Source organism: Pteropus medius, unplaced genomic scaffold (assembly GCF_902729225.1).
Source record: "Pteropus medius unplaced genomic scaffold, Ma_sr-lr_union100, whole genome shotgun sequence".
Lineage (NCBI taxonomy): Eukaryota > Metazoa > Chordata > Mammalia > Chiroptera > Pteropodidae > Pteropus > Pteropus medius.
Window position 1 is genome coordinate 1,175,990 of NW_024352839.1, and position 24,070 is coordinate 1,200,059.

A 24,070-nucleotide genomic window follows, 5' to 3' on the forward strand; every position below is an offset into this window, starting at 1 on the left:
GGAGGTGGGGTGGGAGTGGGGTGGGAGGGAGGGGAGGGGGCGGGCGGCCGGGGGGGCCCCCGAGCCCGGCGCTCACGCCGCGCGGCAGGAGGGGACGGAGGAGACACGGGAGCCGCTCGCGCTGATCACGGGGACAAACAGTGGGGTCATGTGAGGAGGAGATGCCGCCGCCGCTGCCGCCGCCGCCTTTCCTGCAGCCGCCGCCTCCGCCCGCCTGCCGGCTCGCGGTGGCTCTAAGCTCCGGGACGCGGCGCGGCCGCCCCCCGCCCGCTGCACGCGGCCCTCGGGCCTCCTTCCCTGAGCCGCCGCCGCGACTTTTTTAAAACCCGGTCCGCCCTGGACGGCTGCCGCCTCTTCCCTGGGTCGCCGGCTCGAGCGTCCGCCGCTCGGCCTGGTCCAGTCCGGCAGCGGATCGCTGCTGCAGCGGCCGCCGCTTTCTATTTTTTTCCCCCTTTTTTTTCCTCCTTTACTTGAGCTGCGCGCGCGCGGCGGCGGCGGCGGCAGCGCGAGCCCGGGGCCGACGCGCGTGGGGGGAGGGCAGCCCCCGGGGAGCGCGCGCGCTGTCTCCGATGGCGGGCGGGCGCGCGCCAGCCTGGGTCTCGACAGGGCGCGGGGTCGCCGCCACTGCCTCCGGGGCTGGCCGGCCGGCACTCGCCGACGGGCCGCCCAGGTGGAACGTGGGCCCGGATAGAACGCCGGGGGACGCGAAGAAGGGGCTGTGGTCGCCGGGACGAGGCAGACGGCAGGGTGTGGAGACAGTAAAGTAGGTCGACGGGGGAGGGGGGGGGGTGAGTGGAAGGGAGAGAGGAACGCGCACGCTCGCTCCCGGCGTTCGGGCTGAGGAGCGCGAAGGCGGGGGCCCGGGGCGCATGCGCACGTCTGGGCGGGGCCGGGGCGCGCACGCAGGCCTGGGCGGAGCCAGTGCGGGGCACGTACTCCCTGCCCGAGCTGGTCCTTTCCCCGGCCCAGGACACTAGTCCCAGTAGAGAAGGGGACACGCGGCCTGGTACAGACCCACAGGAGAGCTGTCCCAGCTCCCTACCTCTAGCAGCAAAACAGACGCTTCCCTCCAGACTACGGCTTTGTGATCATATATTTTATTAGACAGGGAAGATCATCAGTAGTCCTTCAAATTTAAAAAAATAGTACAAAAACTACATACAAAATGTGAGATCAGACGACTAAACTTTCCCGACTCAGGGCCAAGTTCTGCAAAGGAGAAAGAAAAAGGTGTGAGCTCAGGACTGGAGAGGGGCCAGGAAAGGTCTTAAAGCCGGGAGTGTTCACTCACCTTCTTAAGCCTCCGCTCCCGGGAAGCCTGGGAGTCCGTCTCAGAGTAAGGGGGAGGTGCTGGAGGGTAGTAGGCTTCCTCTTCCTCTTTGTAAGGTTTCCTCTCTGCTGGCCCCTTTTTCCTTAAGGCCTCTTCCAGAAGCCGCCCATCATATTGGGGGTCCCTGGCCCTGGAACCATTGTCCGGAGGGTCCCGGGAACGGGGGTAGTGAGACCTAGGGTCAGCATGAGGGCGGTCTCTAGATCTGGAGTCGTCATAGTGGGGATCCTGGGAATATGGAAAACTCCTTGGGTCGTCTTGGTCATAGAGGTCATCACGGCTGCGGCTTCGGGGGGTTACATAAGCTCGATCTCTCCTTCCACTACTTGGGGGAGACCTCCTCCCCGATTCAGCAGAGCTTGGCCATGTGAGGTCATCCAGAGCATCCACAGAGCGGGCCCGGGGCCGCCCAGCCCCCCAGCCACTCTTGGGCCTCTCTGTGAGGGTTTCTTGATCCCACCTCCTGGGACTATGGGGGGAGTGGTGACCCCATTCCTCATCCCGAATCGGAGTGAGGGCAGGGCCCCGGGAAGGCCGGGATCTCCAGTCGTCCTCATGGAGGGAGGTCACTTCACTCATGGCTGTAGGGAAAGGAAGTGTTACTGACTGCTGGGAAGTCAGGACTTAATTCCAGGAGCTCCAGGGTCTAGCAGTATCACCCTTTGGTTCAGACTCTTTACAGGGCCCTAGGCTTCTCATCTGTTAAGGGATAATACACAAGATCCCATACACTTCTCACTGTGGCTACAGCAAGGAAGGAGGGACTATGTCCAGGATTTGCAGCAAGCATCCCTTGGATAAGTTATTAGGGAGACATGCTTCCCCTTCCCCTCTTAGGATCCCCCAAACTCCATGGCTCCTACTCACCCCGCTCTATACGGCCATTGGGAGGGCCAGGTCGAGAAGGGTCAAAGTTGGCCAGCTCTTTCTCCATGTAGTATAGGACCCGCATGGAGTCATCCTGCTGGCTGGCCTGAATCCTGTAGCCACTACGGACTTCTAGGGACAGGAGATAGAGGTGATCACTTGGAGTACTGGCCCAGCCCCTTTCCCTACAGGCATGACTAACCTCATAACTGGTTCTTACCAGAGGTCACACTGCTGTCTGCTTCACGAAGCAGGGGTACCTGGGAGCTGTGGCCGCCTACAGAGGGAGACTGGCTGTCAGTGGCCATCCACCCTGAGCAAAGCCATGCATTCCCAGCTCCCTCTCCCCTGCCCCAAGTACCCTATTCTTTCCGGCCCCATACCCTTTAGTGCCCAAATGCCCAGCCTATAGTTGCCCCAGCTGCTCCTGGCTCCCCCAGGACTCACCTGAACTATTCCTGTCGAAGTCTCCAGAGTACTGGTTGTAGACAGGGCCCATGGGAATCATGGCTCCCGGGGGTGGGGTCTTGGCAGGGGAGAGGTACGCATAGGTGCTGGGAGCGTAGATGCTTGGGACACCTGAGGTGGCTGCTTTGCCAGCAGCATACACTGGGAAGACAGACACCATGAGAAAGTTGCCAGGAGCCATGCTGTCCTTCCTGTGATAGAAGGTCTTGAGGGACATGTACCTGGACCTTCTCCCCAACCCCCCAGCCCTGGAGCTTCCTTAGGCACTTGGGTGGTTTCTGCAGGTCCATTACCTTCATTGAGTCCACATCTGTGTGATTCCTCATAGAGCTCTGAGGACAGGGGTACACACTGGCAGCCTGTGGCCTCAATCTGGCAGGCCAGTGTTTTGATTGTTTGCTAACATTTGTTGAGGTTTTACATAAAATCCCAATTTTCTAGCCTCCTTATCAGATGTGACCACCTGGGCCTGCATTCTTACAGAGCAACAGGAGGAAAAGCTGATCCTTTAGATAAAGCCCATGTGCTGTACCCACAGGCTGGGATCCTCATTTTCAGCTGAGCCCCTGCTCTAGAAAAGGAACTCTCTGGGGGTCGGGGGAGATACCATGTCTTCTCCCCATGGAGTCTTCCAGACTTAGATGCCATGGGGATCAGTCTGAAGCAGGATTATGAGGGCTCAGAATTCACTTGCCTCAGCCAAGCAGCAAAGTATTTCCTTTAATGTTTCTAACTAGTGGGAGGTAGCCACTCCCACTCCTCCTTGGTCCCCTTCTGGTTCTAGGATTGATGGTTCAAGGGCAAATCTTCCTTGCTGCCTTCTTCCCCAGGCAAGGGGCTGGGTTCTGGTGGCTACCCTTGCAGCAAAGTCACTGGGCCTAGGCAAGTCACTTCCTCCCTGGGCCTCCAATAGGAAAATGGGGGTAGGGGTGGGGCAGTGGGGAGGCACAGAGTGGGTAAGATAGGCTAAGAGAGCTGCCTTCCACCTCTGATTCAGTCAGGAAACAGAAGGCTCAGTGCTCAGTCCTCCCTAGGAGAAGCCGCCCAGTGGCTCAAGTGATTGGATGTTTTATAATTAGCAGTGGGAGCTGTTGCTCCCAGATGGCCCAGCAGGGCTGTGGCTATAGCTGCAGAGAAGTAACCTGGCCTCTGGCAAGAAGTTAATGGGGCCTCGGTTTGGGGTAACGAGGACTCAGGAAGGAGGGAATTTGTAGTCCTGGTCCCAGCCCTAGCCTTAATTAGTAAGGCAACTGCGGATTTGTTTGCTGACCTTGGGGGTCCCCTCCCCACCTGTGAAATGAATTAATGTCTACCTCTTGAGCCAGAAGCTTTCAAATTAAAATGACAAGAGAGATGGACAGAGAGATGGACTGCTTTCAGAGTGCAGTGGATTTTTTTTCAGAGGAGTGATATTTTGAGAAACTAGGTTGCTCACCACTGAGCTAAATGACCATAAAACTAGCCAACAGAGACTGAGCTACAGCCCCATGCCGGGCACTCCCAGAGTCTTCCCTTAATGCTCACAACACTCCATAAGGTCAGGACCTTGCAGAGGAGGAAACAAGCTCACAGAGGAGACACTTCTCATCTAAAGTCAGCTAGTGTGAGTGGCAGGGCTCTGATTTGCTCCCTGGTCTTCCATCGTTGCCAATGCTGACAGCAGCAATGTCCAGTGGCGAGTGGGTATGGAACACTTTATGTAGACAGAACTCTGTACTAAATGCTAGACACACCAGTTCCCCACATCCACAGGCTCACCCTGTACAGAGGGATCTGCTATGGCCCCACTATACAGAAGAGGAGACCGAGGCTGAAGAGGGGAAGTCACTCACTGGACTCCAAGCAGGTAAGGTGGTGAGCCAGGCCTCAAACCTCCACTTGCCGAAGTTCACAGCAATTGCCAATGACTCTGCTGTTAACACAGCTCAGACTGTGTGACACTGAAGTTACGGCATGCATATAAGCACAAAACATCTGTCTGGAGTACATGGGTCATTTCTTTACACCACCTGTTCACTACTGGCCTAGAAATGGCCAGGTGCCACGAGAGGAGCAGGTCTACCTTTTTTGTGGTCTCATGTTCTAGGTGCTCTTCATGTGTAAAGTTATTTAAATGTTTCTAGCTGTCAACGTCATCTGTTCATCAGCCAAAGATATGGTGAACTTGATGAGAAAAGGTGGAAGTGTTGACCTTATTAAGGACTAGTAGAGAAGTACACTTTCATGGCCAACATTCAATGCAAGAGACTAGATATCAGATATGTCCGAATACAAGAAAGTGGCCAACATAAACTTCCACGTCAAAGTTGATGAAAATCGTTAACCGCATGCACAGGTGCTGGCGTACCCAGGTGGTCCCTGAGGCGGGCCAATGGGGCAGTAAGAGGAGGCAGACGCTCTTCCTTCCTTCTTTCCTTCCTTCCCCTTTAAACTCTGGTCCCACCTCCATTCCCAACCCTCCAGGTCCACTCTAATGTGCTAGACATGTCTTTAAATATTATGTCCATGGAAAAGCCAAGTGTTTGTAAGGATGTAGGTTTTTAAAATTTGCTTAAATTATGTGGTACTGTAAACCTTGTTTGGTTTCTTACCTTTTTCACTTAAGATTTTATTTTTAAAGGGAGCTTTACTTTCTAGGGAATGTTTTGTACTATTTGAATTTTTTCATCATGTTTATAGATTATACTCTCAAAAAGAAAAACTCAAAATAAATGAAGATTAACAATAAATGAAGAGTTGAAGTATGTAAGTAAAAATCTAAAACAGCTAGTCCTCCTTGGCCCACTTTCTCACAAATTGCTCACCTCTTAAACCTCCAGATAAGTGGCACCTCCTCCCCCTTGGACCCAGGCAGGATACCAAGTGGAGGTGGTCACGCAAGGGTCACTTACAGGCCTCTGGACAGCAGCACCTCTCTGGACAGCAGGGGCACCTGACGTAACAGCAGCAGGTGTGAGGGCAGCACTGACACCAGCAAATGCCCAGGAGGAGGAAGACAAGGAAGACAGCCAGACAGATGACAACCACAAACAGCCAGTCTGCAGAGAGATGAGAAGAGGCCATGAGCCAGGAGTCCTGGGAGGGAACAGGGACACAGACACAGCAGAGCAGTGAAGAGACAGGTGGGGCGAAGCTATTTGCAAAGCTTGTCAGGGAAGCTGTAGCCCTTGCTGGATTCTCCATGCCAGACACTGGGGAGCAGCAGCAGAGGGATGTCCAACCCTCTACAACTCAGGCCAATCCCAAAGTTAGGGAATGTGCCTTGGGCTCATGGGGGCAAGGCAGAAAACAAGAGGTGACTTGGCCAGAGCAAAGATAGGGTGTAGCCTCAGAGAGGTGATAGAGAGCCAGCTGCCAAGATCCCAGAACCCAGAAGAGCACTACGAGTACCAGTCACAGGAGCCTCCTGCCTACACCCCAGGCCACCCCAGCCATCCTGGCCCACCCCCAAGCCCAGAGCCAGGTCACTACATGCCATGGAGTTGGAGTCAGGCAAGGTTAGTGGGGGTCCACAGCGAGCAGTGTTTAGAGTGGGGAATACTTAGAAGCAGTAAGTGGTGTGTGGGGGATTCCACCCCCGTACCTTCCATGGGCCCCGCCTGAAAACCAGGTAAGAGCTCAGCCACCCCTGAGGTCTTGCCTGGAAGGACAAAAGAGAGACAGATTATGCTGGCAAGGGCCAGCCCAGGCCACCCCTCCCTTGAAGCCCAGCTTTAGGCTCATCAAGGTGAAGGTGTGCCCTGAAGCCCAGGACAGATAGGTGGCCTACAAGGGTCCTAGCCCATGGTTCCTGCCCTCCACCTACCCCCCATGTGGGTGCTGTTTTCCAGAAGGTTTCTGACACATAATTCACCCTCTCTCATGCCTCAGGGGATTCTGTTTCCCAAAAGAGTTACAGTGCATCTTCCATGGGTTCTGAAAGAGTGACCTCAGTTTGGGCACCCCATCTTTTCTACACATATGGGTCTTGTTGTCCCAAAGGGGTGCATCCCATGTGATAGGGACAGTCCTGTTGCATCACGTATAGTAGGCACAGTATCCTAGGGCCCATGAATGTTTTAATTTTATTTTTAAAATCTGAAGAAAAAATATCAAATATATAATAATAAACTTGTCTTTATAGCAAGGCAATCATAAAATATTTTTTAATAGAAGAAGAGGCCCATGAAGGCAAAAGGTGGTAAAAGATTGTGTGCTTGTGTACCTTGCTTTGAAAATTTCCTGGTTTCGATTTCTAAGACATTAAGCAACTATAGACATAACCCACAAAAATGTGAACAAAAACTCTTCAAGATCCTCGATAATTTTTCAGGGTGTAAGCAGGTCTTAAGATTCCATTTTGACTACTACTAATGCAGACTGTTCATTTTACCAAGGGACATGAAGAGGTTCCCTGGGTCACTGGTGCGCACATTGTCACCCACACATGAAATCCGTTGCATGGTTTGAGCACCCTGGAGCATGCTCCCTCATCATGTGCGCTCATTCGCACGTGCACTTCCTTGCATCATATGTATGACAATGGCAGTGTATAGCCCGACAGCATCTCATATAGCACATACCACACGAGCCCTTATGTGTTCACCGAGAACAGAGCATCTGGCTAATGGCGGCATTCCCCACACATGACAGAGGCTGCTGGTGGCTACCCCACCCTGCTCCTAGGCATCTGGAGGGACCTTGCCAGAGGGAAGCACTCAGTGTATAAGCCACACAATGCCATCCCAGCAGGGCAGAGGGCAAGGTTCCTGTGCTTTGGCAAGGGCCTCTAGGAGCAGATGTGGCACTGGAGATGTGACAGAAGGTGGGTCCAGTTTCCCTTCAATTGTATACACCATCAACCCTCTTAATTCATTGCCAATCAACTCGTAACATTTCTGTATTTTAGAAAATAAGACTAGGAAGAAGTTGAGTCCCCAATTCTCTCCACTCTTATTTGAAATGTTGCCAGGGAAGGGGGTCTCTGCCTAGGGTGCAGGGCACAGATAAGCCCAAGTGACTGGTGGTACCATGAGGGGAGAGCAAAGCAGGCTACAGAGCCCAGAAAGTGAGCTGGGAGGCAGAGGGAGACACCCAGAAGTGGCAGAAGAGGCCTGCATCCCCTCCCCTTCCCACGCCCTCAGGGCCAAGCCCACTCACCCAGGACGATGAGCTCTGCGTAGGCCTCGTTGTTTCCCTGGAGGTCCTGGGCCGAGACCACAGAGCAGTAATACACACCACTGTCTCCCCAAGCTGTCTGGTCAAAGGTCAGGTCAGCATCTGTATCAGGAGAGTGTGAGGCCACCATGGGGGAGGCCAGAACCTCCTCCCATGGGGACATCAGGGCAATGGACAAGGGAGCAAGGCTGCAGATGTACCAAGTAACGAAACAATCCGTACCCAGGCTGTGCTGCTTCTTAGGCTCTGTATTAAACACTTAAGGGGGGGGGTATTTCTAGAAGTCTGGGAGGTGGGCAGTATTATCTTTCCTGGCTTATAGATGAGATGACCGTACCCACCCAGAGTCATCCAGCTCATCAGTGGTGGAGCTGAGACGGTCAGACTCCAAGCAACGCTTCAGACTTATAACCCTCCTTGTACCACCTCTCAAAGCAGAGGTTACCTCTCCCAACATAAACCAGGGAGCTTGCTGTAGGCCCAGGATATGAGTCCAGGGTAAAAGACAAAGATAAATAGGCCAGATTCCAGGAACTGGGAGATGCCCAAGCATGAGAATGGGGGCATGGGGTGGGGGTTGTCTTGGAACGGGCCACAGTCCAGGTCAGGCCCAAGGCTTGAGGACGCTCAGGTCTGAAGCAGCCCTGAGGCAAGGAGCCTCTTAATTACACCAGTAATGAAAGTCTTTCAGCACATCTGGTTTCCAGTCTACTCCTCAGGCCCTAATTAGTCAAATCCCTGCAGCCATCCACCAGTGTGGGACGGCATGGGATCCAGTAAGCAACTCCGCCTGAGACCCATGGAGACTAGGAGATAGGAGCACCCTCACAACCACCCAGCACCTTCTTCCCAGCTGCTCCGTTACTCTGGCCCCCGCTGACCTGCCCCATGTACCCACTGCCCTTTTCCATGACAGCTGAGAGCAATAACTGTATGTGCCCCAGTTTGCAGCACCTGGCATCCACTAGGGCATGAGCCGATTACCAAAGGAATGAAAGAACCAGAGCCTTCCTCTTCTGAAAGGAAGATTTTGCATCCATAGAAAAACCTCCTTTCAACGTCTGTCTCCATCACCCCAAAGGCCTTAACCTGGCCCACGAAGGCCCTTGGCATGATCTGGCCACCAGTTACCACACCAGCCTCATCCCCACTGTTCTCCTTCACTCACTAGACTCTGGACACACCAGCCTCCTCACTGTGCTGCAACATGCAGGACCCACCCTGCCTTGGTTTGCCCTCGTGCTGTGTTCTCAGACCCTCACAGGGCTGGTTCCATCCTGCTCGCAGAGCTCCCTCACCCCACTGTTGAATTCTATCAGCCAGTATAGGGGCTAAGTGTCCCTGATCCCATCCCCAGGAGAATGTGGGCTCTGCAAGCAGAAGGTGGTCTGCCTCGGTCATTGCTGAGTCCCCAGTGCCTGACACAGGGCCTGGCCAAGACCCAGAGTGAACCCCTTCTCTCCTCACGTGACCTCTCATAGCATTTGTCTGTTCCAACGTTCTAGGTACATGCTACATTCAAATAGGCCCTTGATACAGTCATTCAACATTCAATACTGAGAGAGCATTCTATGTTCCAGGCTGTATCTGAGGCATGTGGTATATTTAAGAGCAACAGTTCTCCATGGACCTTTTCAGAGGACCCCAGAGGTCAAAGTTATTTTGCATAATACTACTAAGATGTTATTTGCCTTTTTCACTCGCTCTCTGAATGTACTGTGAAGTTTTCCAGAGGCTATATGACATGCGCTAGCACAACATACTGAACACAGAAGCAGCTTTGAGACTCCATCTTCTACTCAGACTTCAAGATGTACAAAAATAGAAACTAATAAAACACTTTTTAAGTTTTTGGTTTGTTTTGGAAAATACGGTAGTTTTTTCATAAAAAGTATGTTATTTGTGTCAACCTATAAGGAGTTAATCATTGTCGTTTTAAATATTTTTTAAACTTCCCTGTTTGCTACATATGAAAACAAAGTTCTTTGAGGACCTCAGTAATCAAGAGTGTAGAGGCCTAAGACCAAGTTTGAGAACCACTGGATATAAATCCTTGCCCTTAGAGAGCTCAGATTTTATCTTAACTGGGAAAGAGAGACAAGTAAAACATTTAAATATATGGCATATCAGATAGTGGTAAGCAGTATCGAGAAAACCAATCAGGGAAGGCAGACAGAAAGTGCCAGTGTGGAGGTGAGGGTTGTGCAAGTATAACCAGGGTGACCTTTGGAGCAAATATGAAGTAGAGGACACGACTCCTTTCCATGGTCATGCATCTAGCTACTGAGTTCTGTGTGCGGGGTCCTTTTGCACATATTCTTTCACTGAATCCTCATAAAACTCTGATCTACATTCTCCCAAGCCTTCTGGACTCTCCAGAACACCATCGTTTTCTCACCTTTTCTTTAAACCAGACTCTGGCGGCTCCTTTCTAAAACCAGAGCTCAAGGGTAGGTTCTTGCTCAATGCTGAATTGATGGACAGGAACTCCCCCGCCACAACGAAAGTTCACAGGCCAGGATCTGAAATCTGGGCTCCTGGACTCAGATCTGGGACTCACTGCGTTTTGTTTGGCCTGCACGATGTTTCTAAAACCTATGAAAAACGGCTTTCCGGCCTCTTTTGATCAATTCTAAGGCCTGGGCCCACCTCCTTCCTGCAAGGCGCACCCTGTTCCTGGCCTGTTCTATTCTACATCTAATCCTGACACACTGGGCTGGGCATTGCTGTTTTAGGTGCAGGGAGAAGATGCCAGGTCTCCAGTTGGGAACAGAAGCTGGGCCTCCTCCACACCTCTGGGACTCTGGGTCCTCATCCACACACAGCAGAGGCGGCCCTCATGGGCTCTCTGGTCCAGTGTTACTGAGTGGGGGGCACATGGACCCCAAGCAGTCTGAGGAAGTATAAGCAGGGATCCTATTCTGGTGCCCTTTGTCACCAAAGCAGGGAAGAATGAAGGGGCAGCAGGACCCACCCAAGCTGGGGAACACTGAGGGTAAACCACCATTATCGTTTGCCCAAGACTACTTTCACTTAAAACTCAACAGCTGGTGACCCCAGGAACACCACAGGAAAGTCCACTTTTCTCCATCCTCAAAGCTGAAATGGAGGAAGTTCCCATGGCTACTGGGCTTCCTGAGAGGACATACACACAATGAATGCTTACGAATCACAGCTTGTATCAAACACAGGGCTAGGTCAAGACAGCTTGAAAGATCTGGGCCTGTGAGGCCTCTGGAGCATGAAGAATCTGCCCCACCTAGAGCCTGAGGGTCACTCTGGAGTTTGGCACTCAGCAGAGGAGGTGCAATTCCAGCCAGCCTTCAAGAACACTCTCAGTACTTGGGCTGTCTGGACAGGGCTGCCGGACAGTCATGCCTGGTGCTGGCCAGAGAGGTCCCTGGGATATGAGGGAGGAGGCCTGGATAGCTTGAATCCCCAAGAAACCCTCCATCCTCAAGAACTGGAGGATGCTTTGGGCTGAGCTGCCCATGGAAATTCAGGGCAAGGAGGTCTGGTCTCTCCCCAAAACAAGACTAACAGACTCTGTCCCTGGAACCTTGCCTTTCGCTCACGGTCTAGACAAAGTAAGGGAAGGAGTGTGCGCCATGCCCTGGTCTCTTAGGGTCTGCAAAAGGATGCTTCCTTCATTCCCAAGATTAAAACTCGAACCTTATTTAAGACAGTGAAAAGATAAACTCGTTAAGTGGGTGAGCCTTCACTCCTCACCCACTGCTGCCCATCGCCTTCTTCCCTGCCCTTTAGATTTTTTAGGGCCCAGTCCCAGTCCTTCCTCAAATCACATTCACAGAGGTCTTAAAGCGTGTGCTCGGGTCACTCGATACAGCACATTACTCTGGTCTGTTTTATTGCAGCACTTAGTACTCTCTGATATTCTTACTCTTTATCTGCTTGTTTACTGCCTGCCTCACCCCACTAGCATGTCATCTCCTTGAAGGCAGGGATACGGCTGTCCTGATTACCACTCCATCAACAGCACCTGGAACTTAGTAGGTGATTGACAGATACCAACTGAATAAATGAATGGATGAATGAATGACTTCTCCACTGCCTCTTGGTCCCAACAGGTACTATCAGCAGGCAGCGTTAAGGTTAAGGATAAAGGCTCTCAGGGTGGCCTGGGTTCAAATCCCAGCTCCGGATCTTTATTAGCTGTGTGCCTAGACTAGCTAGCTACTTAACCTCTCTGTGCCTCCGATGTCAAGTGCAAAATGTGGCTACAAAAGTACAGTGGGAGAATGTATGTAAAGTGCCTGGCAAGTCGCTTTCTCCATTAAAATCTGTCACCACTTCAGTTCACTCATGTCACCTCCTCTGTGAGCGCTTTGCTAACCACCCTGGGCAAGCAAAGGGCTTGCCACTTGGAGACTAGATCCAAGTGTCTGAGAATACCAGCTGTTACCAGCTGTGTGACTGTGTGCAAGTCATTTTGCCTCCCTGGACCTCTGTAAAATGACAATAGCAGAATCTACTCACAATTACTGCATGGTCTAAAGGAGTTAATCCATGTAAGCCTGGATTAGAGCCTGGCACACAGGTAGCCCTTTGTAAGTTGTTACTTATATAAATTTTACTTACTATTGCTGGTAGTTACTAATATTATAGAATCCCTGCCTCTCTCTGCATTATTCACTTTTATTCATTTTCAAATACTTGACAGTGTTACGTTTATCTTTTTTGTCTCCCCCAATGGAATGCAAGCTCTACAAAGGAAAGGATTTGATAATTCTGTTTACTGCTGTACTTCCAGGGCCTCGAAAAGCGCCTGTTATATGTCAGGTGCTCAATAAATATTTGCTGTTAAATAAAGGAACGGATGGATGGATAGGAGGAAGGATCCTGCTTTTGTCAGTCCCTTTGGACACTAGCACTGATGAGCTTCCAGTTGGGGACTCCAGGTGGGAACTCCAGGTTGCACACAAAGGAACCAGCTCAAGCCTGTCCCCCTGCCATCTCCCTTGCCCCACCCAACATACTTCCTGTTATGGTGATCCTCCGGCCTTGATAGTAGTCTCCCAGAGTCACGGCATTGCCCTGCTTGGTGGCCACAACCCTGACAGTGCGCACGCTGTCCTGGCACTCCACATAGGGGTTGTAGCCTGGGTTACCAGCAGCCAGCTGGGCATTGATCTGGTTGTCCACACTGGCTGGGGAAAAGGCATCAGCGATGCGGTCCCGGCAGAAAGACTTGTACTTCCAGATCACAATGGGTGCCGTGGGGGTCGTGGTCAACTGGTAGGTGCAGGGAAGGGTCACAGGCTGGAAGAGGATCACCACGTGGTAGGGGTCTGACACAGTCACCTGGATAGCGCTGGCGGGGGCTGAGGGTAAAAGGAGAGTCAGCAGGGACTATTATGAGCTCTGGGGAATGCTTCAGTAGAAATGAGCAACATCACTTGTCACTAACTTGACACTTAAGTGTATGGTTTTACAGAGCACTTGGCACTCATTGTTCCTTAATCCCTGGGACGGGTGAGGCAGCTCTGATAATCATGCCCATTTTATGAACCCATGGGGCTGAAGTAGTAGGTGCAAGGCCAGATGGCCAGATTTCTTGGAACATCTTGTCCATCTCTCTTCCCAGAATGTGTCCTCTGAACCACCCAGCCCCCTCTTTCCTTCGCAGAAAGGGTTTCTCTCTGTAGCCTGTATCGGCAAGCTTGAATGGCCACCACAAAGGGCTGGAGGCCCCACTTCAAAAATGACCACAAAGTTTCCAAGTTCCAAGGGTTGTGTAAATTTGGCGGTTGGGGGTGATGGGGTGGGGGTGTAAATTTTGTAGTTGTCTGAACTGCTTTGCCAGGGAGTAGCTAAATCCCCTATAATGTCTCCATCACTCTTCCACCTCACCCTACCCACAGGCATCTCAAATGAACACACCCGACGTGCTTGCAGAAAAACAAAATTCCCCCAAGTCCCAACCCAAACAAACATCCGATCCAGTGAAAGCTTATCAGAGGACGGTTTCAAACCAAGGCCAGAAGTCCATCCCACCAGAACCCTACGCACAGATACTTTGGAGCCCAAAGGACATGGGCGCTGTTTCTTGATCTCTTCTTCCAGGAAGCGTCTGGTCCAGCCCTTGAGCCCCCGCGCCCCATTATCCCAAGACTTAGAAATCTCGGAGTGCGCCTAAGTCCCCATCCCGGCCTTTTCCAGTGATCGGGTGGTCCTTCACCTCTGCCCTACAAAGAGTCCCATTCTCCTTGCCGCTCCAGAGTTCGCGGTCCCGGAGTTTCACTTCCTGCTATCTCTGAACAAGGGCGGGGGACCGCTGCCTACACTAATGGGGGAATTCCCCTCACTCTCGCACACAAGGGATCTCCCGTGACCCTGGGGATCGGGAGGTCCTCGTCTCTGCGTTCCCACTCCCCCAGTTCTCCTGCCTCTTTGGCGGTGTAGAACTCCATCCATCTACATTATAGTGACCCCCCCTCCGCCCTTCCGCGTACCAGGGGCCCCGGTCTCCTTACCTGTGTACAAGCTGCCGAGAAAGAGCCACACGAAGACGACCGCGCCCCAACCCGGGGTCGCCGCGTAGGAGCCCAGCCCCACTGAGGGCCCTCGCGCCACTGGCGCCATCGCAGCAGTCTGGGACCTTCGGGTCCGTGCGTCTTCTCCCGGGTTCCCAGAGGGTTGGGGGCGCGGCGCGCACCAAGGCTGGGAGGGGTGCATGCTCCTCCCCTTCCCGCTTCCGTCCCTTATCCCTATTCCAAGCCCACCGTACCCTGTTTTAAGATTCTAAGGAGCAGAAGCAACGTGGATGAAGAACGCGTCCAGCTTTCGAGGAGAAACTTGCGTGACTCACTTTGGTTCTCCCAGCCACTCCACCCCCTAACACGCTCTGGGGAATGGATCGGTCCAGGTACACAGGGTGAGAATGGGAGGACTGGGCACGGGGGCGGACGGCGGAAAGGGCTTCTCCACCTCCCTGCCCGGAAGTGGGCTGACCCAGGTGTGCTCCGGCCCCTAGGGTCGGAACCAAATGGCTAGCCCGCCGGGAGGGCGCCCGCAGACCTGGGATCCTGTCCGGCCCCCTACTACTGGGTTAAGCCGAGCGGAGTGTGACTCACGAGAACCGAGACTCTACTGGGGTGATTCACCTGTTGAGCGGGGCGGGTCCCAGCGCGCACCTGTTCCCTCTCACCCCTCTCCGCCACTGGCGATGGACCCGCCTAGATACACCCTGCGGGGCGGGGCGAGTCTAAGCGAGCTTGGAGCCGGGAGAGGTGTGTCTATATCGTCTGACTTTTCCACTAGTCCCGGGGTCCTTCCTGTCCCGGTGGTCCGAGGCGCTGTGGCCGCCATGTGTCTTTCACTTAGGTGACTTAAAGAACCAAGTGAGGTTTCCAGAAGGGAAGCTCTGCTCCCTTAAAGACGCCCGAGGGGAATCAGGCACAGGAAAAGTTGGAATTCTACTTCGGAAGTTTTCTATTCTTCCCCCCGCCCCCCCGCCATTCACATCTCGTGGTTTTGCCCCCGGGCATCCCTCGCCCCAGGGCCGGCCTCCGGAAACTGGCTCTTAAAGCGGCCGAGCGGGGGCGCGGGACTAAGGACGGGTTTCCGCCAAAGCTTCCCAAGGACCAGACCACCTGCGCTCTAGGGCGGGGCGAGGCGAGGCCATCGGAAAGCCGGGCGCTCTGCGAGGCTCTGCTGCCCCAAATGGCGGTTAGAGGAAGCGCGTCCTGGGGCACACTAGGCGCTTCTTTGGAGGAGACTCCCTGGAGATGGCAAACTGGCCACTGGCTGGCAAAATCGGTAACCAGGAATGTTTTGTTGGACTGGATCTTGTTAAAACTCAAGTAGGATCACATACCTCTGCTGGAAAGTTTCCTATAGCTCCCACTCCCAGCAGAAACCAAAATACTTAACTGTGGCATGCTCCTCTGACTTCACCTCCTCTCAGTCACCCTGGCCTCCAAAGTGTGCTTTTCACACTCCAACTTCAGGCCCATTGCCTTTATTACACCCTCTGCAAGAAGACCCTTAACCGAAGAAGGCCAAGCTTTACTTGAAAGTCACCTTTGCAGTGACACCTTCCCTGACCACTTATAAAATTTCAACTTTCATGTCCACTTTAAAAACTTTTTATTGTGGTAAAATATACATATCATTTTAACCATTTGTAAGTGTGCAATTTAGCATTTATTACATTTACAGTGTCATGTACTCATCCCCACTATCTATATCCTAAGCTTTCCATCATTCCCAATATAGACTCTGCACCATTAAACCATAACTCCCCATTCCCACCTTCCCTCAGCCCCTGGTTACTTCTATTCTTTCTCTATCAAATTGCCTATGTTAGGTTCCTCATGTAAGTGGAATTATGTAACATTTGTCCTCCTGCGTCTGGTTTGTTCACTAGGCATGGTTTCAAGGCTCATCCATGTTGTAGTATATGAGGCAGGATAGTTAGCCCCTGCAAATTCCTCCTCCCCTCCAGGATGTGGCTCTAGCATTTTTCCTTAGTCCCTTACTTAGCCCTCTCCCTGTTTTGTTTCTGGTGTGAGACTCCAGCATGAGAAACAAACCAAGGCGGGGAGACCGGATAAATGGCCTTGGGCAGCGCCCCCTCCCCTCCAGGTGGCACAAGAAACAAGCAAAGACCTGGAAGCAGGCTAGATAGCTTTGGGACCCCCTAGGAGTGGAATTGCTAGATCATATGGTAGTTCTAGTTTTAATCCTGAGGAGCTGCCAAATTGTTTTCCACATTGCTGCACCCTTTACAGCAATGTAGGAAGGTTCTAATCTCTTCACATTCTCACCAACACTTGTCATTTCCTGTTTTCTTGATTATAGCCATCCCAGTGAATGTGAAGTAGCATCTCATCATGGTTTTGATTTTTGTTTCCCTAATAACTAGTGATGTTAACTATCTTTTGATGTACTTGTTGACTATTTGTATATCTTCTTTGGAGAAATGTCTACTCATATCTTTGCCCATTTTTTGTTGTTGAGCTGTAGTTCTTTTCATATTCTGTCAAGTATATAATCTGCAAATATTTTCCCATTCTGTAGGTTGCCTTTTTCACTTTCTTAATAGTGTTCTTTGATACCAAAAGGTTATTAATTTGATGAACTTCAGTTCATCTATTTTATCTTTTGTTGCCTGTGCTTTTGGTGTCATATCTATGAAATCATTGCCAAATCTGAGGTAATAAAAATTTTCCACCAATATTTTCTTCTAATAGTTTTATAGTTCTAGCTCTTAAGTTAGGTCTTTGATCAATTTTGAGTTAATTTTTGTAAAAGGTATAAAGTAAGGGTCCAACTTTATTCTTTTGCATGTAGTTATTGTTTTTCCATCACTATTTATTGAAAAGATTGTCCTTTACTCATTGAATGGTATTGGCATCCTTGTCAAAAATAAATTGACCATAGATGTGAAGGTTTATTTCTAGGTTCTCAATTCTATTCCATTGGTCTCTATATCTGTCCTTCTGATAGCATCATACCTTTTTAATTATTAAAGCTTTGTAGTAAGTTTTGAATTTAGGAAGTTTAAGTCCTCTAACTTAATTCTTTTTCAAGGTCGTTTTGGCTATTCAGGGCTTAGTGCAATTCTCTATGAATTTGAAGATTTACTTCCATTTCTTTGAAAAAGACTGATGGAATTTTGATAGGCATTGCGTTGAATCTGTATATTGCTTTGGGTGGTGTTGACATTTTAACAATGTTAAATCTTTCTATTCATAAACCCGGAATGTCTTTCCACTTACTTAGACATTATTTTATTTAAGCAACCTTTTGTAGTTTTAGCAAACTAGCCTTTCACCTCCTTGGTTAGATTTATTCCTAAGTATTTAGCTCTTTTAGATACTATTGTAAATGTCCTCCTGAGGAATTGCCAAACTGTTTTCCACATTGCTGCACATTTTACATTACATTACAGCAATGCAGAAGAGTTCCAATCTCTCCACAGTTTAAAAAAAGAATTTTTCTTTACTTATTTATTTAATTCTTGATTTTTATTTTTAATTTTTTTTAATTAAAATTACTGGGGTGACATTGGTTAATAAAATCAAATAGGTTTCAAGTATGCAATTCATTAATATGTCATATGTATATTGCATTGTGTGTTCACCACCCAAAGTTAAATTTCCTTCGATCACCAAATATTTGACCCCGCCTTTACCCATATCTTTCTCCCCACTCCCACACTTCCTTCTGGTAATCACTAATCCACTGTCCATGTCCACGAGTCTCTGTTTGTCATGTTTGTTTGTTGCTTTTAGATTTATATGCCACATATGAGTAAAATCATATGTTCTCAACTTTTTCTGTCAGACTTATTTCACTTAGCACGATAATTTCAATATCCATCCATGTTGTCATAAGTGACAGTATTTTATCTTTTTTTTTTTTTGAGGACATGCTAAAACACATCAATAGCTTTTTTTAAATACAAAAATCAAAACTTTAAAGTTTACTTTAAAAAATCATTCATAGAAGTAATTAAAACATTTTACAGATTCTAAATTCTCTTATGAAACATCACTAATATTTCTGCCAATATCATGTTTATTTTAAAGATTTTACTACTCACTTCCATGCCAAGTGTTAGATATGATTGGCAATATTAACTATCATTACAATGGGACCTCTGAAAATTAAGTCTAGGCAACTCCCTCTTGCCAAAGTTGTTATATGTTTTGATTCTAATGTACAATAGGAGACCCAAGCAAGCAACTTGATTACTTCACATTTTCTAAAGATAGTGTTTCTCACTTTCTACAAAGTCATGTCTTATTTCACAGCAGAAAAATGACTTCACAGAGAGTTTAAAAACAATCCCCCCCAACTTTCTCCATTTTTTTTTTTGAGGCTTTCAGCAGTGGACAGTATATTTAATTTAAACAGAACAGGGATGGGAAAGAGTCATCCTGGTCAGTCCCACTTTCAAATTCATTAGGATGGCGAAGGAAAAATAAAACGAACTTTTTGTTCTTCTAAATCCCAACTTGAAGTAGGATCACTCAAAGTATCCAAAATAAAAAAATACCTAAGTTAATACCAGAGACTATATGCTAAAATTTACTTTTAAAAAAAACCTCTCCTGCACTGAAGGAATATAGTATAAATTACATTACCAACCTTCAAAAATTAGCATGTAAAAATATTTCCACTCCAAACCATTGCCTCTCTATTCTATAGGAAATTCATAGATCAAAAACAAATATAGGGGCCTCAGATGCACTGGTTTATAATCTTAAATATTAAAAAAGGAAAGTAACCTAGCTATGTCGGTAAGAGGAAGCAAAATTTCAGGGGTTTAGTATCTATCTTTAAATGATCATACAATTTTTTTAGAGCTGAGCAGTTTACATAGAAATAAATACTAGTACACGCTAGAAGAGAAGGTTTAATAATCAATAAGAATGTAAAAAAAAAAATCTTCAAATCAGAAATGCATTAGAATGTGTACCACGAAGTCAATACTTCTCAGTGAGTAGGGAAGGTAAAAGACTTCCTCAATGAAAAAAAAAAGCAAAAGAAAGATCAAATTTTAAAAAAAAGACAATTGTTAAGGAAAATGTTTGTTGACATTGATTTTTTTTAGACAAGAATATTGCAACTATCACTTAAAGTTCAGTGGCACATTCTTTAGTAGGTCCTTAAGGCAATATATTTAAACTAATTTACAATTTGATTTGATGTTAACTTTTTAAACATCACCTCAAAATAATGCCCTCACAATAGCCTTTTAAAAATGTATTTAGATGTTTCATAAAAAATAATGGTGGCTTTATTACATCATCATTGCTTATGGCTGAGTAATATTCCATTGTATATATGTACCACATCTTTATCAAATCATCTATCAAAGGACACTTCAGTTGTTTCCATGTCTTGGCCACCATAAATAATCGAAGTGCATATATCTTTGCGGATAAATGTTTTTAAGTTTTTTAGGTAAATACTCAGAAGAGGGATTGCTGGGTCATATGGTAATTCTATTCTTAGTATTTTTTTTTTTTTGAAGAAACTCGATACTATTTTCCATAGTGGCTATACCAATGTACATTCCCACCGACAGGGTGTGAGGGTTCTTTTTTTCCCCCTACAACCTTTCCAACACTTGTTATTACCTGTCCTGTTGATGACAGACATTCTAACAGGGGTAAGGTGGTATCACATTGTGGTTTTTCACTTAGCACCAATTATCGTGCTAAGTGAAAAACCTAATAGCTAGTGCAGTTGAGCATATTTTCATAGCGTCTGTTGGCCATTTGTATGTCTTCTGGGGAGAAGTGTCTGTTCAAGTCCTCTGCCCATTTTTAATTGGATTGTTTTTGTTTTTTTTTTATTTTGAGTTGTATGAATTCTTTGCATATTCTGGATATTAGGCCTTATCGAGGACATCATTTGCAAATACCATCCAGATGGTTGCCTTTTTGTTTTGTTGATGGTTTCTTTTGCTATGCAGAAGCTTCTTAGTTCCATATAGTCCCATTTATTTATTTTTGCTTTTACTTCTCTTGCCTTTGAGTTCAAATTTATAAAATCCTCTCTAAATGTGAGGTCCATAAGTTTAGTACCTATGTTTGCTTTTATGCAATTTATTGTTTCAGGTTTTATATTTAGGTCTTTGATTCATTTTTAGTTAGTTTTGGTGTATGGTGATAGAGAGCAGTCTTGAGAGAGGAGAGGAGGCATATGAAAAAATGCAAAGGAAAGGGCCTGCAGAAATGACCGACTCAGCTGATTAAAACTGCTCCCCCCGCCATTCTGCCCAGTGCTCTCCAGCTAAGATGTTTCCCCATAGCTACCTCCTCCACCTCAAGGACTCTCCAGCTCACATCTATTGATTCATATGCTATCCAGCTAATGTTCTTATCTCTGTTGCTGTGTAGGAATAACAAGACTGTGTAAAACTGCTTGTTATGTTACAATTAGAGCTCAGCCTTTGGTAGGAATCCGCTGAGCAGGTGCTGGCATCAATAAGTGCTGCTCCCTGCTTATAGCCTAGGTGTCCCGTCTCTCTGTTCAAGAATCCTATAATGGTGCTGATAATGCCAAGGTTGCCGGTTCTGCAAAACAAACGACCTATAAGACCAGTGGTCTGAAAATTCCTCCCCACTTGCAGCCTCCCACCCGAAGCTTCCCCTCCCATCCTGAGAAAGGAGGCACACGTGAAACCTCAAAGGAATCACGTGCTCCTTGCATGGACACTGAAGAAGTATATAAACTGTAATAAACCAGACGAAGCTCATGCATGGAATTGTTACCCCATGTGCTCCGCCGGCCTAATAAATTCTCCTTCCTCTAATAAAGTTGTCTGAATTCCTCCGTCGGGTGTCACTTCCTGCACCAGTCTTGTTTCATTCTTTTTTATGTAGCTTTCCAATTTTCCCAGAACCATTTATTGAAGAGGCTTTCTTTTCTCCATTGTAGGTTTTTGGCTCCTTTGTCAAAAATTATTTGCCCATATATACGGGGTTTATTTCTGGACTCTCAATTCTGTTCCATTGGTCTGTGTGTCTGTTTTTCTGCCAGTACCGTGCTATTTTGATCATGTTGCTTTGTAGTATAATTTAAAGTCAGGCAGAGTGATACCGCTGGCCTTGTTCTTTTTTCTCAGGATTGCTTTTGCGATTCGGGATTTTTCATGATTCCATATAAATCTGATGATTTTTTGTTCTATTTCTTTAAAAAAATTTCTTCTTCAGATTGTTCAAGGCTGTTGCATAGAAACACAACTGATTTTCGTGTGTTGATCCAGTTTGCTGGATTTGTTCATTAGCTCTGGTGGCTTTCTTGTGGATTCTTTTGGATTTTCTTTTAAATATAGAATCCTGTTGTCTATAACTAGAGATAATTTTACCTCTTCCTTTCCAATTTGGATGCCTTTTACTTTTTTGTCTGATTGCTGCGATAGGAAAGTAGGCATCCATGTTTTATTCCTGACTTTATGAGGAAAGCATTCAGTCTTTTACCTTTAAGTATGTTAGCTGTGGATTTTCCATAATACTCTTTATCAGGCTGAAGAATTTTCCCTCTAGTCTTAGTTTTCTGAGAGTTTTTATCCTGAAAAGATTGGATTTTGTCAAATACCTTTTCTTCACCAATTGAGACAATCATGTTTTTTTTTTTTTCTCCTTTCACTCTATTCATGTAATATATTATTTTGATCGATTTTCTTATGTCAAACCACGCCTACAGTCTTGGATAAATTCCACTTGGTCATGGTGAATAATCTTTTAGTATGCTATTGGATTTGCATTGCTAATATTGTTATGGATTTTTGTATCTATTTTCATAAAGGACATTGCTCTGTGATTTTCTTTTCTTGTGATGTCTTTATCTGGCTTTGTTATCAGGGTAATTCTGGCTGCATAGAATGAGTTAGGAAGTGTTTCCCCTCTTCAATTTTTTGAAAGATTTTGAGAAATATTTGTGTGTTAATTCTCCTTTAAGTGTTTGCTTGGACTAATTTGTGAACCATCTTTTCCAGGATTTTTGCTGCAAGGTTTTAAATTACTGATACAGTCTCTTTTCTTGTTATAGTCTGTTGAGATTGTCTATTTATTCTTGACTCAGTTTAGGCAAATATATGTGTCAAGGAATTTTTCCATTTCTTCTAGGTTATCTAATTTATTGGCATACAGTTGTTCCTGATATTCTCTTATAATATATATTTTTTATTTCTTTAAGGTAAGTAGTAATGTCTCTACTTTCATTTCTGATTTTAGTTATTTGTGTCTTTATCTTTTTTTTCTTTGTCAGTCTAGCCAAAGGTTTGTCAATTTTGTTGGTATTTTTCAAAAACCAACTTTTGGTTTCATTGATTTTTTTCCATATTTTCTGTTCTTTATTTTATTTGCCTCTATACTACTCTCATTACTTCCTTCCTTCCACTAGTTTTGAATTTAATTTGTCCCTTTTTAAATGTAGTTTCTTAAGGTATAAAGTTAGGTTACTAATTTGAGATCTTTCTTTTTAATGTAGACATTAAAAGCTATAAATTTCTCTCTGAGCATGGCTTCTGCTACATCCCACAAGTTCTGGTATATTTTATTTCCATTTTCATTCGTCTCTAAGTAGTTTTTAAATTTTCCTTGTGATTTCTTCTTTGACCTATTGGATATTTAAGATAGTGTTATTTAATTTCCACATAGTTGTAAATTTTCCAGTTTTTCTTCCATTATTATTTTTTAACTTAATCACATTGTGGTTAGAGAAGACATTTGGTATGATATCTATCTTTTTAAATCTACAGAGACTTAATTGGTGGCCTAACATATGGTAGGTATACCTGGAAAATGTTCAATGTGCACTTGTATTCTGTTGTTGTTGGGTAGTGTGTTCTGTATGTCTTTTAGGTCTAGTTGGTTTATTGTGCTGTGCGAGTCTTCTATTTCCTTATCATCTGTCTTTTCTATTCATTATTGAAAGTGGGGTTTTAAAGTCTCTAACTATTATTGTAGAACTGGTCTACTTTTCCCTGCAATTCTGTCCACATTTGCTTCATATTTTGAGGATCTGTTATTAGGTGTGTAAATGTTTACATTGGTTATAGCTTCCTGTTGTGTCAAACCTTTGACTAATATAAAATATTATTCTTTATCCCTTGAAGCCTTTTTTGATTTAAAGTCAATTTTATCTAATATTAGCATGGCTATTCCCTCTCTTCTGGTTGCTGTTTGCATGGAATGTCCTTTTTTATCCTTTTACTTTCAACCTATTTGTGCCTTTGGATCTACAGTGAGTCTCTTATAGACAGCATATAGTTGAATCGTGTATTTTAAAAAATCTATTCTGCCGATCTCTGTCTTTTGATTTAAAGAAATTACTGATACAAAGAGGCTTACTTCTGCCATTCTGCTCTTTGTTTTCTAAATGCCTTATAGCTTTATTGCCCCTCAATTACTCTGTTCTGTCTTCTTTTGTGTTTAGTTAATGTTTTTGTAGTGAAATGTTTTGATTTCCTTCTGATTTCCTATTGTATGGCTATTTTTTTTTATGTTACCATGGGGATTATATTACATATAACTCTCTAAAGTTATAATACTTCAATTTGAATTTATAGCAGCTTAAGTTCAATAGCATATAAAAAGTCTGCTCCTATACATCTCCACTACCTTCTCTCTGTTACTGATGTCACAAATTACATTTTTATACATTATTTGCCCAATAACAAAGATTAATAACAAAGATTAATGCATTTTCTTTTAAGTCATGTAGACAGTTAAAAGTGGATTTTGGCACAATAATACTAGCTTT

At 46.5% G+C, this 24,070-nt stretch overlaps 2 protein-coding genes and 1 long non-coding RNA gene across 6 annotated transcripts in view; 2 read left to right on the forward strand and 1 right to left on the reverse strand.

Annotated features, from left to right (window-relative positions):
- Positions 1–9: 9 nt before the first annotated feature.
- On the forward strand, positions 10–7,861 carry LOC120592505 (uncharacterized). Its single transcript, XR_005650126.1, has 2 exons — positions 10–763; positions 4,418–7,861. It is a non-coding gene; the product is annotated as an uncharacterized LOC120592505 (long non-coding RNA).
- LSR (lipolysis stimulated lipoprotein receptor) lies at positions 1,076–14,760 on the reverse strand. Of its 4 annotated transcripts, none has more exons than XM_039850232.1 (10): positions 14,317–14,760; positions 12,820–13,164; positions 7,805–7,924; positions 6,249–6,305; positions 5,557–5,703; positions 2,645–2,806; positions 2,418–2,474; positions 2,198–2,326; positions 1,292–1,911; positions 1,076–1,209 (listed from the first exon to the last, which is right to left on the reverse strand). In XM_039850232.1, exons 1-10 carry the CDS (start codon positions 14,516–14,518, stop codon positions 1,174–1,176), a joined length of 1,875 nt encoding a protein of 624 aa, XP_039706166.1. In that variant the 5' UTR covers positions 14,519–14,760; the 3' UTR covers positions 1,076–1,173. The 4 variants fall into 4 exon arrangements, with proteins under 4 accessions (XP_039706166.1, XP_039706165.1, XP_039706168.1 ...); XM_039850231.1 differs by having other exon boundaries at positions 2,198–2,329; positions 14,317–14,758; XM_039850234.1 differs by lacking the exon at positions 6,249–6,305 and having other exon boundaries at positions 14,317–14,757.
- A 262-nt stretch (positions 14,761–15,022) lies between these two features.
- The window catches only part of LOC120592503 (protein FAM187B-like), a 31,551-nt gene continuing 22,503 nt past the window's right edge, over positions 15,023–24,070 (forward strand). The window contains exon 1 of the transcript XR_005650125.1: positions 15,023–15,601. The gene's annotated coding sequence lies outside the window, so the exon portion shown is untranslated. The remainder of the gene's footprint in view (positions 15,602–24,070) is intronic.

Bases quoted from the DNA above. Each gene is read 5' to 3' on its own strand.
- LSR (XM_039850231.1), bottom strand. From the start codon at position 14,518: ATGCACCCCTCCCAGCCTTGGTGCGCGCCGCGCCCCCAACCCTCTGGG. The intron at 2,807-5,556 runs GTAAGTGACCCT...CTGTCTTCCCAG, and splicing joins GTGCTGCTGTCCAGAGGCCT to TGTATGCTGCTGGCAAAGCA. The intron at 1,210-1,291 runs GTGAGTGAACAC...TCTCCTTTGCAG, and splicing joins GGGAGCGGAGGCTTAAGAAG to AACTTGGCCCTGAGTCGGGA.